Below are 19,684 nucleotides of genomic sequence, written 5' to 3' on the forward strand. Positions count from 1 at the left end.
CCCAACTTTGAGCGCTGGCTCCATGGAAGCATTTAATCCCACATTAACTGCGTCAGATGAACATTGAAAGTGCTCTGTGATGGACTCGTGGGGAAACTGAGGCTTGCATGTTACTGTAACCTGCCCAAGTAGTCATTTTCTGGAGCTCACACAGCTTGGAGGTATCTTTGCTAGATCTGAACTTGCATCTGTCTTTTATTCATTTTTTATTATTTTTTTAATGTTTATTTTTGAGAGAGACAGAGTGTGAGCAGGGGAGGGGCAGAGAGGGAGACACAGAATCGGAAGCAGGCCCCAGGCTCTGAGCTGTCAGCACAGAGCCTGACACAGGGCTTGAACCCACAAACCTCGAGATTGTGACCTAAGCCGAAGTCAGATGCTCAACTGACTGAGACCCCCAGACGCCCCTGGACTTGTGTCTTTCTGACTGCAGAAACATTTCCCTGGGGCTGGTGGATGCTTTGTGGGTACAAAACTGTGTTTGGGGCAGACTTGCCCTGAACTGCAGCATTTTTCTGGGGAAAGCCATTTCCCCCTGTTTTACTGGACTGGTGTCGTGTTACAGTCTTTCTGCTGCCCTTCTCCTTCAAGCTGCAGCTTGGAGACGGCCTCTTCATTTGAGAGCTTCGTAAATATATATATTTAGCCCGTGTTACTTCTCTGCACCTTCTGTTCAGTGTTCCTCTTGGGTTAAGGTTTGTTTTCAAAGGCAGAGACGGCAGGGTGAGTGTCTGGGGGACCTTCCTCATTTGATTAGAAGGAACTGTTGTCTTCGAGGCAACAGTGCCCTGATCCTGGGAGGTGCCCGACTCTGAGGAGAGTATCGTGGAGGTTCAGACCCAGGGTGTCTGATTGCCCATGGTGGTTCGTGAAGCTCGTGTGCGCGTGAAGGTGGCATCCTGCCTGGAGAGAGGACCTCTAGGCCACATCGGATCCTTAGAGGAGTCCCTGGCCCTCCAGGCATCGAGAGCCCTGAGGGCTGACCTGGGGGCTGTCACAGCCCTGGACATGAGCCCTGGACTGGTCTTCCCTTTCCCTTGGACGCTACCTTTTCTCTGTTCCCTGGGTGTTGAACACAGTGCCTGTGATTCGTGGCATCTAGGAGGAGTCTAGAGCCCCGATCTACTTAGAAGCGAGGTTTGTCCAGACCCCACATCACAGCAGAGGGCGTGTGCCCAGGACTGTGCCTGAAACTTCACCAAAGGGTGCTTCCTGACCTCCCCTCTCTCATCCATTGCCGATTGCCACTGCCCCCGCAGGCCGCCCGAGACCCTGCGGGTTTTCTTTCAGGAGGTGACGGAGGGGCAGTGGCGCTGACGTCACGCCCTGAGGAGCGTCATGCACTCAGAAAGAGCTGCGCTGGCCTTCCAGTCTTTCCAGTCACCCCAAGTGTAAGTTGGGGAGAATAAACCTGCCCCGGGAGGCCGTGAGTGGTGAACATACACAAAATGCCTGGCACGGGCTGGCTCGTAAGTGCTCAGAAACTGAGAGCCAAAAACCAGGTGAACGTTGTCCTTAGAGCCGCGAGAGCGGGTCACTGGCCATCGGGTGGCTGGGGGCTCCCTAACCAGCTCTGGGTGCCTTCAGCACGGCCTGCCGTCCTCTGGGTGTCTGGACATTCACCTTGTCTTAGTTTTCAACAAACTCGGCCAGTGACACGGCAGCTGAATCCCAGCGGACAGAACTCGCTCACTCATAGAGCAGGTGGTTGCTGAGTGTTTGCTGGTGGTCAGTGGAAAAGTCTTGACCCCCGTTGCCTTAGAGTGTGAGTCCAGGGTCATGGCTGGTCTTAAAACAGCCCAGCAAAGGCCTGCGAGTGCAGGTTTGGAGAAGCACCGGAGAAGAAACCAGCCAAGACCCTGCTAGAGAACAACGGGGCCTCGTTAGGAATTAGGGGGGTGGCCTTTCCAGGAGTGGACCGAGGAGAGGGAACAGCATTCCCAGCAGAGGGAACAGCACGAACAAGTCCTCAACAAGGGAGAGCTTGCTTATTCCCGGTTTGGAGGAGGGGTTGCAGCTGGGACATGGCAGGCAGCAGGGCTGAGGCTGGCAGGAAGTGGAAGGGGGAAGCCTCAGGGGCCTTCGAGGCCGTGCCCAGGTGCTGTACTTTATCACAAGTACAAAGCAAAGTGCTGAAGGGACTTGATGGAGAATGATGGCGTGAACGCAGAATCTCAACAGGAAGCAAGGGTGAGGGGCAGGACGGAGCCTGTGGAAATCAGGCAGAGATGAAGGCATTTTTTCTGACAGAGGCCTCCTGCTTCCAATGGGGCTTCCATCTAAGTCACTCCAGAACCTTCTAGAATACCCCTTTCCCTCCCCGTCCCTTGCTCCTGGCCTGGGTGGAGAGGGAAGATGTAACCCCCACTCTGTCCACTGTTGGCTCATTATTGGGATGGTTGTGAAGACGACTTTGCAACCCCGCTTGCCTCCACGGGATTTCCCCCCCACCCTCCTCATTTCTAACAACCAAGTTAGTTTAATCCTAATTTTGGCTTTTGGGGTCAGCTGTCTTGGTTCCACTTTCTCCTGGACTTCTATTTTCCCTGGAAGGACAAATGGAAGGATGTTATTGGTGCCCGCAGGAGGCCCTTCATTCACCTGGCCTCCACGTACCAAGCACTTGATATGTCTAAACTTCCATTCCATTTCCTTAGAAAATTGTACCTGTGTCTTGTGAAAGGGAAACTCTAGACCCTAGATAAGACACGTTCACAGAAGAAACCCGGTTGCTCTGAAATCCAAATCTCAAGGTGTGGTTTCCGAGTGGGCAGGGTGGATGGGAGTCGCAGGGGAAGGGACCGATGCTGGAGAGGCAGAGCCAGGGGCATGACGTGGTTGGCCACACAGGCGCTGGATGTTAGCGCCTGTCTGAGCAGGACAAGAGAGCGGGGAGAGAGAGCCCTGCTTCTCTCCGTAAGATGGGTGCGAGAGGGGGTCTGCCTCCTCGGTCTGGTCAGAGCTGAGCATCCACCACTCGCGTGGGTGCATCCTGAAAGGCTCTGGAGTGTTCTTAGAGTCTTGGCTGTTGCTGTGACTGTGCCCCAAGGAGCACACGGCTCTCTTCTTTTTGAAGGTATAAGTCTCTTCTGGAAGATAGACATGACCCTCCCAGTCTGAGGCCTGACGGGCCTCCAGGACATGATTCAGGAGGCAGAGAAGAGGTCCTGGCCGGGCAGGCACTGCCCACCTCTTCCTTAGAAGGTGCCAGGCCCAGAAGTGACTTCTCTTGAGGCACACAGTCGGCTTGGGAGACTGAATGGGACCGTGCACGGCTGGCCATCAGTGGGGTGATGGCTCTCCTGCCCGGCTCCCTCCTGTTCTGCCCATCCAGCTGGAGATGCTCTAAAATAGCTTTGGATGTGCAGCGGCAAATACCTGATGAACCCCTGGCTCCAGTCTGACTGCCCGTCTCAGAATTGATAGCATTGTGTTGTCACAGTGCTATTGACGTATTCCCTACGCTGTCCTTTCCATCCCTGTGACTTATTTCCTTTGTAACTGGAGGTCTGTTCCGCTTAATGCCCTCCACCTGTTTTGCCCATCCCCCATCCTCCTCCCCTCTGGCAAACCACCAGTCTGTTCTCTGTATGTGATCAGTCTGTGTGTCTTTTTCTTTGTTCATTTCTTTTGCTTTTTAAGATTGCACGTATAGATGAAATCATATGAAATCTGTCTTTGACTTGTTGCCCTTAGCCTCATACCTTCTAAATCCATCCATGTTGTTGCAGATGGCAAAATCTTACTCTTTTTTATGGCTGAGTAATATTCCATAGTGTGTGTGTGTGTATGTGTGTGTGTGTGTGTGTGTATAACCTCTTCTTTATCCATGTATCTGTCAGTGGATACTTGGGTTGCTTCCCTAACTCAGCTATTATAAACAATGCTGCAATAAACAGAGGAGTACATATGTCTTTTTGAATTAGTGTTTTCCTTTCCTTTGGGTAAATACTCAGCAGTGGAATTATTAGACTGCATGGTAGTTCTATTTTTAATCTTGGGAGGACCCTCCACGCTGTTTCCCAGAACGGCTGCACCAGTCTGCGTTCCCACCAACAGTGCACGAGGGTTCTTTTTTCTCCACATCCTCGCCAACACCTGTTGTTTCTTGTGTTGTGGATTTTAGCCATTCTGACAGGTGTGAGGTGATAGCTCATTGTGGTTTTGATTGGTATTTCCCTGCTGTTGAGTGATGTTGAACATCTTTTCATGTGTCTGTTGGCCCTCTGTGTGTGTCTTCTTTGGAAAAGAGTGTGTTCGGGTCCTCTGCCTAATTTTTAATGGGATTGTTTGTTTTATTGGCAATGGGTTGCATAAATTCTGTATGTATTTTGGATACGAACTGCTTTTTGGGTATATCATTTGCAGATATCTCCTCCAATTCTGCAGATTGCCTCTTGTTTTGTTGGTGGCTTCCTTTGCTGTACAAAAGCTTTTTATTTTGATGTGGTCCCAATAGTTTATTTTTGCTTTTCTTTGCATTGCCTGAGGAGACCTATCCAGAAAAATATTCCTAGGGCTGATGTCCAAGAAGATTGCTGCTTGTGTTTTCTTTTAGCAATTTTATGGTTTCAGGTCTCGCATTTAGATCTTTGATCCATTTTGAGTTCCTTTTTTGTATAAGGTGTAGGAAAGTGGTCCTGTGACTCCCCTCAAACAATGATTATGACCTCTTTTACTAAATTACATGAATTGCAGCTTTCTTATATACCTATAAACATGAAGCTAGGAAAGTAGGCTCCTTTTACAACTATAAAATGAAACGGATTTCACAAATTACATAAAACAAAGCACAAAAGTCACAAAAAGGTGTTATTTGTTACAGAAGGCGGTAGTCGCTAATGTTTATCATGAACTTGAGTCCTAGCCAGTCTCTGTGCTCATAAGCATTGTCACACTGGATCATCCTAACGGTCTTATGAGGTTGTTCCTGTTTCCCAGATAGGGAAACTGAGGCACAGGGCTCCATCAGTTGCTGGGATCACACAGGTAGCGAGCAACAGAGCCAGGCTTCCATCCAAGGCTGCCGGCCACATGGCCATGTGACCCTCGCTCTGAATCACAACCCTCCACTCCCTTTCTGTGGTGGTGAAACTCGACTGAGGCCGCCAGCATTCAATTTGCATGTGAGGAGTGATATCTTTGTAGCTCACTTTCTTACTGTGCACATTAGTCTCTTGACTTCGAGATGATGACCGTCATTTACATCCACGCCATCTGGAATGCATTTTCTGCTTTTTAACGCACATAACAAGATCCCATTAATTTGATGGATCTGTTTGATAATGAAGGCAAACACGATACTGAAAAGTAGTTAGGTGAAATATTCCCCGTTGCCTGTTTAACACCCTGCATGGCTAATTTAGCATTTATTTATTTTTGAGAGACAGAGAGAGAGACAGCACCAACAGGGGAGGGGGAGAGAGAGAGGGAGACACAGAATCCGAAGCAGGCTCCAGGCTCCCCGCTGTCAGCACAGAGCCCGACGCGGGGCTCGAACCCACAAACTGTGAGATCATGACCTTAGCTGAAGTCGGATGCTCAACCAGCTGAGCCGCCCAGATACCCCTGTGCATGGCTAATTTAAAAGGGCAGGACCTTCTTGTCACGTTCTCAGGCAACAGAGAACAAGTGTGGCCAGTTCTGAAGCAATGCAGGGCCTTGGGTGTGAACTGTCTGGGGTCCCTTGACGTCCCTTCATGGCACAGGGTATATCACTCCATCTCTGTTGCAGAGCAGTACCAACCCCACCCAACACTGGTACGGAACAGTGTGGCTGTGAGCAAGTGCAAATGACCCCATGTGGCCTGTCCCTGATTTAAATAAAAATACTGAAATGAATGCACATGTTTAAAAAAAATCTTTTACCTTTTAGGCTGCCAACTAATCCATTTGTACATATTTAGGGATTGTAAACTCTGGTTTAAAGAAAAATGTGTTCCGGGCACCTGGGTGGCTCAGTTGGTTAAGCGTCCTACTCTTGGTGTTGGCTCAGGTCACGATCTCATGGTTCGTGAGTTCCAGCCCTGCGTCCGTTTCTGCACTGACAGTGGGGAGCCTGCTTGGGATTCTCTCTCTCTGCCCCTGTCCCACTCGTTCTCCCTCCCTCTCTCTCAAAATAAACAACTTTAGAAAAAGATATATAAAAAATGTGTTTCAGAGAGGGTTTTTTCACAGAATTCTATAATTAAAATTATATAATTTTAATATAAATTAAATTAATAAAAATAAATAAAATTTAATATAAATTTAAACTTATAAAAATTTATTTTTATAAATGATATAGAATATTTTTATAAATAATATATAAATATTTGTATGTATAGATTTATATTTTTATAAATATATAAATAAAAATTTATTTTATGTGAAATAAATTTAATATAAACATAAATAAAAAATAAATTTAATCTAAATTAAAAATTCTATAATTCTTTTTGAAACCGGTTTTAAAAAAATAAACAGGCCCACTCACATTTTAACTTCATGGCATTTCCACGCCACTGAGGCACATCTTTTTGCTATAAATGAACTTAGCCCTGTAATAAGTCTGTTTTAGATTGCCCCGTGGGTCAGCTACCCTCTTCGGGCACAGGAGAGACTGTCGAGACAGGGGACCCGTTCTGAGCACCTGCTCCTTCCTTACCAGGTCCTGAGCCAGTCGTGTGACACCTGTTACCTTGTTCAGTCCTCAAGGAAACCCAAGCTCACAAAGCCCGTGACTCATTCAGGCCTCGCGGCCAGAGAGCCTGGCGTGTTTGCGGGTCCCCCCCTGTGCCCTCACCTCGTGACTGTTCAGCGCCTTCCGTGGGCACATCATGCGTGTGCAGCTACCACTTCCCAGCCTGCTGTGTGCACAAGTGGGCAGGTCTGAACCCAGCACCGTCAGAGTCATGAAGTTCGGTGGTTTCTGCTAGAACGCGGGGCAGAGCACTCTGGAGACGCTTAACTGGGTCTGTCTCATCGTAACAGCATACTGACCGGAGTCCCAGCCGAGTGGGTGGGGAGGCTATGGGGAAAGCACAGGTCCCCATCCTGCCCCCTCCCACGCATCCGCTCCGTTTGGAGCCCACGTCCTCGTCTCTGCCAGCTTGGCCCACCAAGACCTCCGGGCAAAATGGAAATGCAGTGTCGACCCCAAGAATCCACTTGAGGCTGCCGTGTGGGCACGGGCTACGGCTGCCCGAGTGCCTCTCTTCCTGGACTGGCACCTGGCTGGACACCTCACCTTCTGGAGGGTTCCATCAGGAGGGCTGGCGCTCTCAGCCAGGCTGCTGTCTCTCTAGCTTCTGACACCAAACCCGTGATGTCTTCGCCCCGTCAGAGCACACGCTGTTCTAGAACACACTCTCGTTTCCTTTCCTCTAGTCCTGCTCACGTAGAGCTTTCTGCCCGATCCTTTGTTGTTGCTTCTGCAACCGTGCGTCTCTCCTTTGGATCTCAAGGCAGTCAGCTGCCTTGAGTTGCCCTGGCTCGTGAACGTGCCTTCCAGAGCTGTTAGTATGAGCGTGTGCATGTGTGTGTGCGTGCACGCGCATGCTCCCTGAGAGCAGGCACTGTTTGTTCAGTGCAGTTCCAACATTTATTTATTTTTGGGACAGAGAGAGACAGAGCATGAACAGGGGAGGGGCAGAGAGAGAGAGGGAGACACAGAATCGGAAACAGGCTCCAGGCTCTGAGCCATCAGCCTAGAGCCCGACGCGGGGCTCGAACTCACGGACCGCGAGATCGTGACCTGGCTGAAGTCGGACGCTTAACTGACTGCGCCACCCAGGCGCCCCTCTGTGCAGTTCCTAGGAAATAAACAAGGCCTTCCGTGGTCCAGTCCACGCTTAGGTCCCTGCCCTCCTTCACGGCACCCTTCCTGTAATTTGTATGACATCCCAAGTCCTTCCCTGCACATCCCCAGTCCTTCCCTGCCTCCGTGCCGTCTGAATGACCGTCCTTGCTGGGAACAGCCTCGTGCCCACCCCGTCCTTGCCACCTCTGCCCGACTTTTCATATCACAGCTCACAAGTCACTTCCTGGACTCAGCCTACGTGGAGTGGCACTGCCTGTGTTCCTTCTCTCTGTATTTACCTGTGCTATCGCCTGTTTAATATCGGTCTGCTCTTGGAGACCATGAGCTCGTGGAGGGCCATGTAGTACTGTTACCAGGCTTGCTGGTTCTAGGACCAGAGCAGACTGACCTGTTTGCTTGGGAGATGATGGTCTTAGAGACGCATGGCTCCTGCTTGCGGGACAGTTCCATAAGCGTGCAGAATAATGTTCCATGGCATCGCTATTAAACTCCTCTGTTATTTCTGATCCCCTTTCTTTCTTTTTTAAGTTTATTTTATTTATGTTGAGAGAGAGAGTGCAAAAGCTGGGGAGAGGCAGAGAGAAGGAAAGAGAGAATCCCAGGCAGGCTCCATGCCACCAGCCCAGAGCCCGACGTGTGACTCGAACTCACGAACTGTGAGATCATGACCTGAGCCGAAACCAAGAGTCAGACGCTTCGCTGGCTGCACCACCCACATGCCCCAGATCCTCTTTCTTCAATGCTTCCTCCAAACTACTACGGTCCCCAGGAATCAGCCAGAGTGTGACAGATGTGGAGTCAGATTCGGGAGGTCTGGGGCGAGGCCGGGACGGATGAGTCACGGCCTGGGACTCTCCCGCAGGCTCCACCCGCCTGCAGACTTCTCCCTCCAGTGGGGAAGAGGCGAGGCCTTGTCCAGCCGCTGGCAGGGGGGACCGGGGTGACACTGGCAGCCAGGTGACCCTGAGAACCAAGGCAGCTGGGTTCTAATGTTCAGAATCTTTTACGAGGAGGCAAACTTCCTGCTTTGGAAGAATCCTGGGCAGAGAATGGCACCCCCCTTTGGCCCGTGGCGCAAACAGACCCATTTAGCCTGCGGGAGGCCAGTAACGGTGTGCCGGACTCGTCTCTGAAATTCCCTTTAGGCAGATACTGTTCAGCCTGCTTCCCACCTGGGCCCCCAGCCTGGTCACGGGCACAAGTCACACAGGCGTGCCGGGGTGAGCCGACATCAGCATGACCACGGGCCTCAGTGTCCACTGGTCTGAGACACTGGGAAAGTGCTTGAAGCCTAGAAGAAACAGCCGGCAGAGGTGCCCTTTGGACTCTGCTCCGGGGAATCGGAGTGGGGAGCGGTGGGGGTTTTCCCCTTTCAGTCCGCAGGCCCTGCCCGGCCGGGGCTCCTCCAGGCTGGCTGCGCGCCTGTGCGGTTAGGGTTTAACTCAGCTGCCTGGACTCCCGCCCTGGAATTTGCACTCGCTGGGCCCCGGCTGTGCCAGACGGGCAGCCCGCGGCGTCCTGCAGGGCCTGACTTTCAGGGAGCAGATCTCCTCGCTCCGGGATGGGCGTGTGCTAAAACCTAGGGGTGTTCCGATCGATGATCTTCGTTGGAAATGCCAGAGGTGTTTTTAGATGTATTATTTCGTTTTATCGTTTCTGCTGGGGCGCACCCAGCCTTTCACCTGGAGGGAGGGGAGGGAGGGGGGCTGTTTGTTCAGTGACTCATTCCCTGAGGTTCGTGGGAGCCGCCCCGCCTCCCCGTGGCTGTGGCGGCTTCCTTGTGCCAGCCAGGTCACCTGCCCTCCTAACTGCCCACGTGCTCCCTGGTGCTGGGTAGCCCAGACTGCACGGCACCTGCACGGACCTTCCAGAAAGGAGCAACGGCTTTTGAGGGCGAGTGAAGATGATCGGGTCCGTGCGAACGGCAGCGGCCCTTCCCAGCTAGATGGTGCCATGATTGTGGGTCAGGTGGAGACAGTGCACACTTTCAGGGGAGTTTGGGGGGGGGGGGGTCTGTCCACCTGGGTGGCTTCTGCTGTCGGACTGGCATACACTTACGTCCTCGAAAAGACCAGCCCAGCCCCAGGTATCGTGGGTGCTCCCTGGGTGGAGGAGGGTCCAAGGGGAGGCAACAGAGACCTTGTCACCGGCCACTCGTGCACAGTGAAGCCTAATCCAACAGCCTGCCCACCCTCTAGCCCTGCTCTTCAAGGGATCCCTTTCCTGGGGGGAGGGGGTCCAACCCTACCCACCCCCTCTGCTCTAAGCAGCCCCCAGCCTCCCTCCTCCCTCGTCAGGTTCGGCATCTGCCTTCTCGTCCTGCCAGCGTGCTGGCCAAAGAAACCCCATCAGTGTTGGGGAGCTACAGGTGGGAGCTGAAGGGTCCCCAGGAAGGAGCCCGATGAGGGGCGCACGAGAGCCCCAACAGGAAGACTGACTGACGCGTCGGAACTGATAAAATTGCCAGACCGAACAGCGAATCTCCTTAGGATGAAATCGTTGTGGTTGCATTGTGATAAAACACACACACCGTGAAATGGACTACGCCAACCGCTTTTAAGGGTGTGGTGGGTGGCGCAGCCAGTCTCCCGAACTGTTCTTGCAAAACTGAGACTCTGCTCACCGGAAACTCCCCATCCAGCCCCCAGCCCCTGGCATCCTGCCTTCTGTTGCCTGTCTTTCTGAGCCTGACCCACCGTAGGAACCTCAAGTTTGGGCAACTCCTGCTGTATTTGTGTTCCTGTCACCGGCTTTATTCACTCAGTTATCCACGTTGTAGTGTGCTTCAGAATTTGTTTCCTTCTTAAGGCTGGATCATATTCCAGAATGTGTGTTTACCACTTTTTATTAATTCATCCGGTCATGGGCGCTTCGATTGCTTCCACCTTTGGGGGACTGTGAATAATGCTGCTGGGAACCTGGGTGTGTCTTTTCAAGTCTCTGCTTTTTTGGGTACATGCAGATATCCGTTGTTTTACTGTGCTTTACTCTGTCGGGCTTCACAGATACCACATCCTTTATAAATCGTAGGTTCGTGGCGACCCGGAAACAAGAGAGTCTATTGGTGGCATTTTTCCAACAGCGTTTGCTGACTTCAGGTCTCTGTGTCACATTGTGGTAATTCTAGCAATATTTCAGATTTTCTCATTGCAGTAGAACCTTGGGTTGCTAGTCACTTGTCCTGCGAGTGTTCCACAAGACGAGTAAACGTTTCTGATAAATTTTAACTTCATAAACAAGCCATGTCTTACAGCACGAGTCGAACGTGATGCCAAACGTCACATGATCACAACTGAGCCAATGGTTCTTAAAATTTGCTTTGATATACAAGTGCTTTGGATGACAAGCATGTTTCCAGAACGAATTATGCTTGCAAACCAAGGTTTTAGTGTATATTTGTTAAGTTGACCTGGGATCAGTAACATCAGGTTGATGTTCCTCTTGTCATTGTTCTGGGGTGTAACAAACCACACCCAGATGAGAAAAGATGGTGAACTTAATGGATGAATGTCATGTGTGATCATCAGCTCCACAGCCCACCATTCCGGCCTTTCTCCCTCTCCTCAGACCTCCCTATTCCCTAAGACACAACAATGTTGAAATGAGGCCAATTGTTAACCCTACAATGGCTTCTGCATGCTGAAGCAACAGGAAGAGCCACATGCTTCTCAGTTTTCATCAAAAGCTAAAATGATTAGGCTGAGTGAAGAAGGAGTGTCAAAGTCTGAGACAGGTGAAAAACTAGCCCTCTTGAACAAACAGCCAAGTTGTGAATGCAAAAGAACAATGCTTGAAGGAAATGAAAAGTGCTACTCCAGTGAACCACACGAATGACAAGAAAGCAAAACAGCCTTATTGCTGATCTGGAGGAACTTTCAAAGGTCTGGATAGAAGATCAAACCAGCCTCAACACTCCCTTAAGCCAAAGCCCGATCCAGAGTGAGGCCCTAACTCTCTTCAGTTCTCTGAAGGCTGAGAGGCAAGGAAGCTGCAGAAGAGAAGTCTGAAGCTAACAGAGGTTGGTTCATGAGGTGTAAGGAAAGAAGTAGAGTCTGTAACATAGAAGTACAAGGGGAAGCACAGCAGCCTGTCATCCAGAAGGTCTGGTGAAGATCATTAATGAAGGGGACTCCACTAGACGGATTGTCAGTGTAGACGAAACAGCCTTCTATTGGAAGTAGATGCCAGCCAGGACTTCACAGCTAGAGAGAAGTCAGTGCCTGCCTTCAAAGGACAGCCTGACCGTCTGGAAAGGGGCTATTACAGCTGGTAACTTGAAGTCGAAGCCAATACTCCTTGATCGTTCTGAAAATCCTATGGCCCTTAAGAACTGTGCTAAATGTACTCTGCCTGTGCTCCTTAGATGGAACAGGAAAGCCCGGATGGTGGCACTTGTGTTTATAACATGGTTTGCTGGATATTTTAACCCCGCTATTGAGACCTACTGCCGAAAAAAAAGATGCCTTTCAAAATATTACTGCTTATGGATAATACATCTGGTCACCCACAAGCTCTGATGAAGATGGAAATGAGATCAATCTTGTTTTCATGCCTGCTAACACAACATCCATGTTACCTACCATGGATCAAGCAGCAAGTTCAGATTTTTAAGTCTTCTTACTTAAGAAATATATTTCATAAGGCTATAGCTGCCACAGGTAGTGATTCCTCTGATGCATCTGGGCAAAGCCAACTGATAACCTTCTGGAGAAGATTCGCTATTCTAGGTGCCATTAGGAACATGTGTGATTCATGGAAAGAGGCCAGAATATCAAGATGAACAGGAGTGTGGAAGAAGGTGATTCCAACCCCCTGGATGACTTTGAGGGGTTCCGTCTGGAACCCTTCAAGGGAGGAAGCCAGTGCAGATGTGGCAGAAACAGTAAGAGAACTGGAACCAGAAGAGGAGCCCGAAGATGGGACTGAATTGTTGCATCTCATGATCCAACATGAGAACATAGAAGAGCAAAGAAAGCGGTTTCTTGAGATGGAATCCACTGCTGGTGAAGATGCTGTGAAGACTGTCAGAATGACAACAAAGGATTTAGAACATTCCAGAAACATAGCTGATAGAACAGCGGCAGCGTTTGAGACAATGGATGTCAATTTGGAGAGAAGTTACCCTGTGGGTAAAATGCTATCAAATAGCATCACATGCTACAGAGGAATCATTCGTGAAAACAAGAGTCAATTGATGTAGCCAGGTTCATTGTCTTATGTTTAAAAATGGTCACAGCCACCCCACCCTTTAGCAGCCACCACTCCACCCTAATCAGTGAGCAGCCGTCAATGTCAAGGCAGGACCCTCCACCAGCAAAAAAGATGATGCCTGAAAGCTCAGATGGTGGTTAGCATTTTTTAGCGATAACGTATTTTTAAAGTAAGGCATGCACTTTTAGGCAGAATGCTGTTTGCACACATAGAGACCACAGTGTAGTGTAAATGTAACTTTTATATGCACTGGGAAGCCAGGCAGTTCACTTGACCGGCTTTTTTGTGACGTTTGCTCTGTTGCGGTGCTCTGGAACCAAACCCACACCAAGGTATTCCCGGACCCAGAGAGGAATTATGGTGGTTCTGTTTTTAACTTTTTGAGGACTTCCATACTGTTTTCCAAAGTGGCTGCACCAGGTTGCATTCCCACTAACAGTGCACGAGGGTTCCTCTTTGTCCACATTTTTGCTGATGTTGACTATTTTCTTTTTTTTTTTTTTTTTGGATAGTGGCCATCCTAGGATAGGATAGGATACGATAGGATAGGATAGGATAGGATAGAATAGAATAGAATAGAATAGAATAGAATAGAATAGAATAGGATCTGGGGCACCTGGTTGGCTCAGTCAGTTAAGTGTCCAACTCTTAATTTCAGTTTAGGTCATAATCTCATGGTTCGTGGGTTTGAGTCCCACATTGGGCTCTGCAGTCCTGCTTGGAATTCTCTCTTGCTCTCTCTCTGCCCCTCCCCTGCTTGGTCTCTCTCTCTCTCTCAAAATAAATGAATAAACTTAAAAAAATAATAATACAATACAATAGTGGTAGTTTGGGGTTCGTATTTTTCCATGATTTAGTATACTAGACCTGGATGTGTCCTACGGCCCATCCACCAGTGTCCCTCCCGGTGTCCCCAACAGAACTGAGGTCCAGAGAGAAGAGATCCAGGCGCAGTGGCTCAGATCCTGATGGACACACAAGATGACATCTGAGATTGAGACCCACTGGCCAGCAGAGACTAGGAGGAGGCCAGGGTCAGGCCGAGTCGTGACCACAGTGCCTCTGCACCCCCCGCCCCCACCACCCTCCCCACGGCAGGTGCTCAGGAACCCACTGGAGGGCCTCTTGGAGGCCGGGACTGCGGCTGTTTGTGGTTCTGAGCAAGGACCGCCGTAGCTTTCAGAGAATGGCTGTCCTCAGTCTACGTGGGGGCTCCTCTCCCCTGCCTGCACTTGCCTCCACTTGGAAATGTCACTGTCATCTCAGACCCAGGTCATAGAAAGCCATCTGGTCATCGCCTCCCAGAGCTTGTTCTCCGATAACCTGCTTTGAGCCCTTGTACGAGAGTCAGAGGCCGGGAACCGCAGACATCGTGGAGTCCCCCTCCTCTCGAGGGCCCCTCCCCTCCATCTTCCTCCTGCGGTCTCTCTGTCCATGCACCCTCCCCACGAGGTACCTCACCCCTCATTCAGTATGTCCCCAGAACTGAGATGTTTCTGCTTGCTGGTCTGGCCGTCTCCATCGGGGCTCCCCCCTACGCAGCTCCCTGCAGCTGTTCCCATACTTGTTCTTGAAGATCATCAAGGATCTCCACCGGCTACGGATTAGTTAGCTCCTTGGCTCACTTCCCAACCAGACCCTATTTCCTGCAGCCGCTGGGCCTCTCTCTGGACAAAACAGATTCCCTCCCCTTTCTCAGTGACCTTGACAAAGATAATCCCCAACTATTTGCGGGATGCTGGTATTTGGAACCACCTGAACACTCTTCCCCAACCAGCAAAACGAGAGCAGCAAATCTCTGTTCCCGTAGGATCCAATGAGATAAAGCGGATTTAGGAAAACCACAGCGCTCTGGTGGCCTGTCGGGCAGTGTACTCAACCTGCGCTGCTGTTTTCATGTCTTCTCCTATGATGTGCGTTACAGGTTTATTTTTCTTCCCCTCCGCCTACCAGGGACATTTCCCCTCCCTTCCTCCCCTTCTCTCCCGTCTCCAAATTCTGGCCTTTCTCTGGACCAGCCGCTCAAGCTTTCTCCATAGGTGGACGCCCAGTATTACAGTCTTGACAGATTTCCTCAATATCATCCTTGCCTCAAGATCTTCCAAGTGTGCTCTGTCCTTTGTAGGCTGAAACTCTATATAGTTTTTACCCTTGTCAACATCGTCATCATCAATATCATCAATAAGTGTTTGTAAATACCTAAAGATACGAGGACCCTGTTGAGACTCTAAACAGCCTCAGTAAAGCATCTGCAGTCTTCCAGAGACATGAAATGATGAGGCAGCAAGATTGCTACCTGGGCAGATGAATGGCAATGAGGGCGGCTGTATGTGTGCAGGCCCTAAGGCTGGCATCAAGCGGCTTTCTCGGCCTGAGGTCCGTGCGCTCACGGACACACACAGCTTCTGAAGTGGGCCGTGACTCCATCTACCCATCAGGCATCGTGTCTGGCGTGGAAATTTCTCGTGTGCGCTCCTCACAATGCGCAGATATTATTCTGTGAAATCAAAACACGAAGTCACAACTTTATCGGCACATAGCGTCATGATCTGTCAGTTGCCTTCGTCAAGTGATACGGAAATTGCAACCAGAGCCACATGCCATTTTGATGTTAAGGAGCCTCTGTTCGAAAGAAACGTTGCCGTCTGGAGCGCCTGGGTGACTCTCAGTGGGCTAATAAGCGCCTGACTCTTGGTTTCCACTCGGGTCATGATCTCACAGTTCCTGGGTTCAAGCCCCATGTCAGGCTCCGTGCTAATGGTGCAGAGCCTGTTTGGGGTTCTCTCTCTTCCCATCCCTCTTTCTCTCTCTCTCTCTCTCTGCCCCTGCTTGCTCTCTGTCTCTCTCAAAATAAATAAACTTACTTAAAAAAAATGTCATCCATTAACATAACCCCGGCTCTTAGGTAATTCAGATTTGATTGGCCCGTGGTGGGGACTTGGGCCCTTGGAAAACTTCCCAAGTGCTTCTTCAGCATAGCCAGGAGGAGTCCCCTGGTCTCAGCCTGTGTCCTTAAGCCCAGAGCACACAGAGGCGTCTCAGATGTGGTTTTTCGCTGTGTCTTCAAGAGATCAAAGCATACGGGACAGGGTGTATGGTGAGGCACAGACAGCGGGCACGCTTGTGGGTTTTCCAGGGTCAGGGAACATGAGACCCGTTGCCAGCCAAGTGGGGGAAGGGGAAGGGAGATTCGGGATCGAGGGTCCGGGGAGAGCCCTGCCTTCCCGGCGGCACCGGTAGCTGCGGCCCTGCAGGGGACAGGTATGTGATGGCCTGGAGTCTGGCATTGAGTCCCGGGGCCCAAATGGAAGCACACTGACGGTGTTTGCTGTGAAGCAGTTCATGGCCTTTTCGGATCTATTATTATTTTCTCAGAAAGAGCCAGACATCCATTTTGTTAGTGTGAAATGTTCCAGGTTTTTCACTGTTGGCTGAGGTCCGTGTGTGTGCCCAGGCAGACGCGTGCACACATGTAACACCGAGCTGGACAAAAAGCATCCCGGGGTGTCCTTGCAGCCTGCGGGGTTGCAGCTCTTGCACGGGGGTGTGATCGGGGTGCGGAGAAAGGGGTGAGAAAATGCACACCTCGCAGTGGGTGCTGGGTTCCCGGCAGGTGGAGGGAACCCCAGGAGGCAGCAGGATGGCCTGGTAGAGGCTAGGTGGTCGGGGACGTGGCCTTTATACCGAGGTCAGTGATGAGAGCTGGGGTGGCTGCTTGGGGAGATTCTTTTTTGTTAATTCTTTTTTAATGGCTCTTTATTTTTGAGAGAGACAGACATAGAGCATGAGCAGGGGAGGGGCAGAGAGAGAGGGAGACACAGAATTGGAAACACGCTCTAGGCTCCGAGCTGCCAGCACAGAGGCTGGAACCCACAAACCATGAGATCATGACCTGGGCCAAGATCAAGAAGTGGATGCTTAACCCACAGAGCCCCCCAGGTGCCCCAGATGTAAGGTTTTTAACGAGAAAAAAGGAAATAAATTCGTGTCTACATTTCACAGTAGAGGGTAAGCCTTGAATGTCACTCCTAATCCTTGTGTTAACCAGTGACATGAATGGCAGTAGTTTGTGGCCTTTTCTGAATCCCATTTGCTATTTTCTCCCCAATTTTAAGCGGCCTCTTTTGTTTTACAAGCAATACACAAAATTAGGAAATGCATAGCAGTGTAAAGAGCCAAACCCTATGCTACCTGTCACCCATTCTTCGGTGCCTCTTTCTGGACTGCTTATGACCCATTGCTACAATGGGTAACTCTTAAAAATGGGATTTTCCGTAACTGATAATAATTGTTTTTTAAAAAAATCCTTATCAAGCACTGTGGCATATCAAATTATATACTTTTAAAGTATATTTAACTAGTACCAGCACAGGGGCTCCTGGGTGGCTCAGTCACTTAAGTGAAGTCTTTGACTTTGGCTCAGGTCATGATCTCATAGGTCGTGGGTCTGAGCCCATGTCCAGCCCTGCACTGACAGAGCAGAGCCTGCTTAAAATTCTCCCTCTCCCCCTCTCTCTGCCCCTCCTTCAATCGTGCTTTTTCTGCGTCTCCCTCTCTCTCTGTTCCTCCCCTGCTCACATACTGTCTCTGTCTCTCTCTCTCTCTCTCAAAACTAAATAAAGATTAAAAAAATAATAAAAAATAAAAAAGATTGTTCTGAAGGAGACTTTAGACCTGTTACCTTTCGGTGGGTTGGCAGGAACTAGGGGTGGGGGGATAAGATGGGCAGGAGTGGCCCCTGGGGTCGGGATGTCTGCTTTCCATCCCTATTCTGACACCCCGATAACCAGGGGCCTTCAGGGGAGCTACACATCTCTTGGACCCCCAGTTTTCTCAGCTGCCAAATATCCTGAAGACTGAACGAGGTGACCTGCCCAAGGCTGTTATTAGCTTGGGTCCTGATGCTGGGAAGACGATTACAAAAATACTTCTGTAAAGTAAGGTCCTTATGTATAAATAAATGTCTACACAAGCAGGCTTCTCTGAGGACCGAGAAAAACTTGTAAGAATGATTTGTCGGGTGGGGCATCCAGGGGGCTCATCAGGTTAAGCGTCCGACTCTTGAGCTCGGCTCAGGTCGTGATCTCACGGTTGGTGAGTTCGAGCACTGACAGCTCAGAGTTCGTTTGGGACTCTTTCCCTCCCTCTCTCTGCCGGTCTTCTCACTCGCACTCTCTATGTCAGAATAAATAAATACACGTTTAGGGAAAATAAAGAAAAAAAAAAAAAAAGAATGATGTGTCAGGAGGAAGCATCCTCACGGGTGATTGTATGGACTCCGAAGTCGGGAGCTGCCCCCTCACCCCCTCTTTCTGTGCCGCCCCTGCTTCAGGAGGAAGACGAAGGGTCGCGCCCCTCCTCCACCTGGGAAGCCGGCCACCCCGAACGCGCACGGTGGACAGACACTTCGCCGAGCCGTGTCGCCCGGCCCTCCACAGAGCCTGCTGCACATGGAGAGCCTGGAGAACAGCTCGGTGGCCGTCACCGTGGTTCTGCCCAGCGGGCTGGAGAAGAAGAGCGTGGTCAGCGGCAGGTAAGGGCCCTGGCGCCTCGGGGCGGGGGGGGGCGGGGGGGCGGGGGTCACTGCCATCCAGCCTCGGGTCCAAGGAGAACCGAAGAGTGGGTCCTGAGAGACTGTGCTCGCTCCCTTGTGGGGCAGGATCTGGGGCCCCCGGGGTACAAATCTGGGCCTGGGTGACAGTGTGGAATGACCGCATGCCCCCCCCAGCCCCCGTCCTCCTTCGAGAGGGCCCAGCAGCACCTGGAGTCCGCATCCCGGGCGCTGAGGTTATACAGGCTGAGAGGCCCTCCGAGTGACCACTGACGGTCTGGCCCCCGGAGGTATAAATACACGGATCAGATTTCCAAACACAACTTCCAGAGCAACTTTAGACTGATGGCTAAAACCCAACCCATGGATCTTAAGTTTTAAAAAAAATTTTAACGTTTATTCACCCTGGAGAGACAAAGAGAGACAGAACATGAGTGGGGGAGGGGCAGACACAGAACCGGAAGCAGGCTCCAGGCCCGGAGCTGTCAGCACAGAGCCCGACGCGGGTCTCAAACTCACAAACCGCGAGATCATGACCTGAGCCGAAGTCGGACGCTTAACCCACTGAGCCACCCAGGCGCCCAATGGATTTTAAATTTAAGGCGAACAGTTTTCAGCCCCGAGATGCCCACCTGAATCCTTTGTGAGATCTGATCCACCCAGGAATGTGCCTGAGGTCAGGGTTACGTGCCCTTCTTCCCACGTCAGCCACAGAAGGCAAAAGGGAGACATTGGCAAAGCTTCCTGCAATCATAGGATTAAGAATTTCAATACTGATAGAATTTCTGATTTTTTTCCAAAATATATCATTACATTGATCAGTTTTGTGCTACTATCTTTTTAAATGTTTATTTCTGAGACAGAGCGTGAGCGGGGTGGGGCAGAGAGAGGGAGACACAGAATCCGAAGCAGGCTCCAGGCTCTGAGCACAGAGCCCGACGTGGGGCTCGAACTCACTGACCGTGAGATCATCAGCTGAGCCAAAGTTGGAAGCTCAACCCACTGAGCCCCCCAGGCGCCCCAATTTTGACCTACTATTGATGTCACTGATAACTCTATTTTAACAAAGTCACAGGAACACAGACGTTAAATCTCAGTGTTCATACAGTTTTTACAATAGA

At 50.5% G+C, this 19,684-nt stretch overlaps 1 protein-coding gene across 7 annotated transcripts in view; it reads left to right on the forward strand.

Annotated features, from left to right (window-relative positions):
• COBL (cordon-bleu WH2 repeat protein) overlaps positions 1–19,684 on the forward strand; it is a 233,230-nt gene that overhangs the window by 46,525 nt on the left and 167,021 nt on the right. For 5 of the 7 annotated variants that reach the window (XM_053218692.1, XM_053218694.1, XM_053218698.1 and 2 more), the window contains exon 2: positions 18,345–18,545. In XM_053218692.1, the coding sequence (XP_053074667.1) occupies positions 18,345–18,545 (201 nt within the window). Of the gene's footprint in view, positions 1–7,837; positions 9,424–9,503; positions 9,761–18,344; positions 18,546–19,684 lie in introns of those variants that run through there. The other 2 variants (XM_053218696.1, XM_053218695.1) reach the window with 2 other exon arrangements.

The sequence above is a fragment of the Acinonyx jubatus genome, chromosome A2, assembly GCF_027475565.1.
Source record: "Acinonyx jubatus isolate Ajub_Pintada_27869175 chromosome A2, VMU_Ajub_asm_v1.0, whole genome shotgun sequence".
Taxonomy (NCBI): domain Eukaryota; kingdom Metazoa; phylum Chordata; class Mammalia; order Carnivora; family Felidae; genus Acinonyx; species Acinonyx jubatus.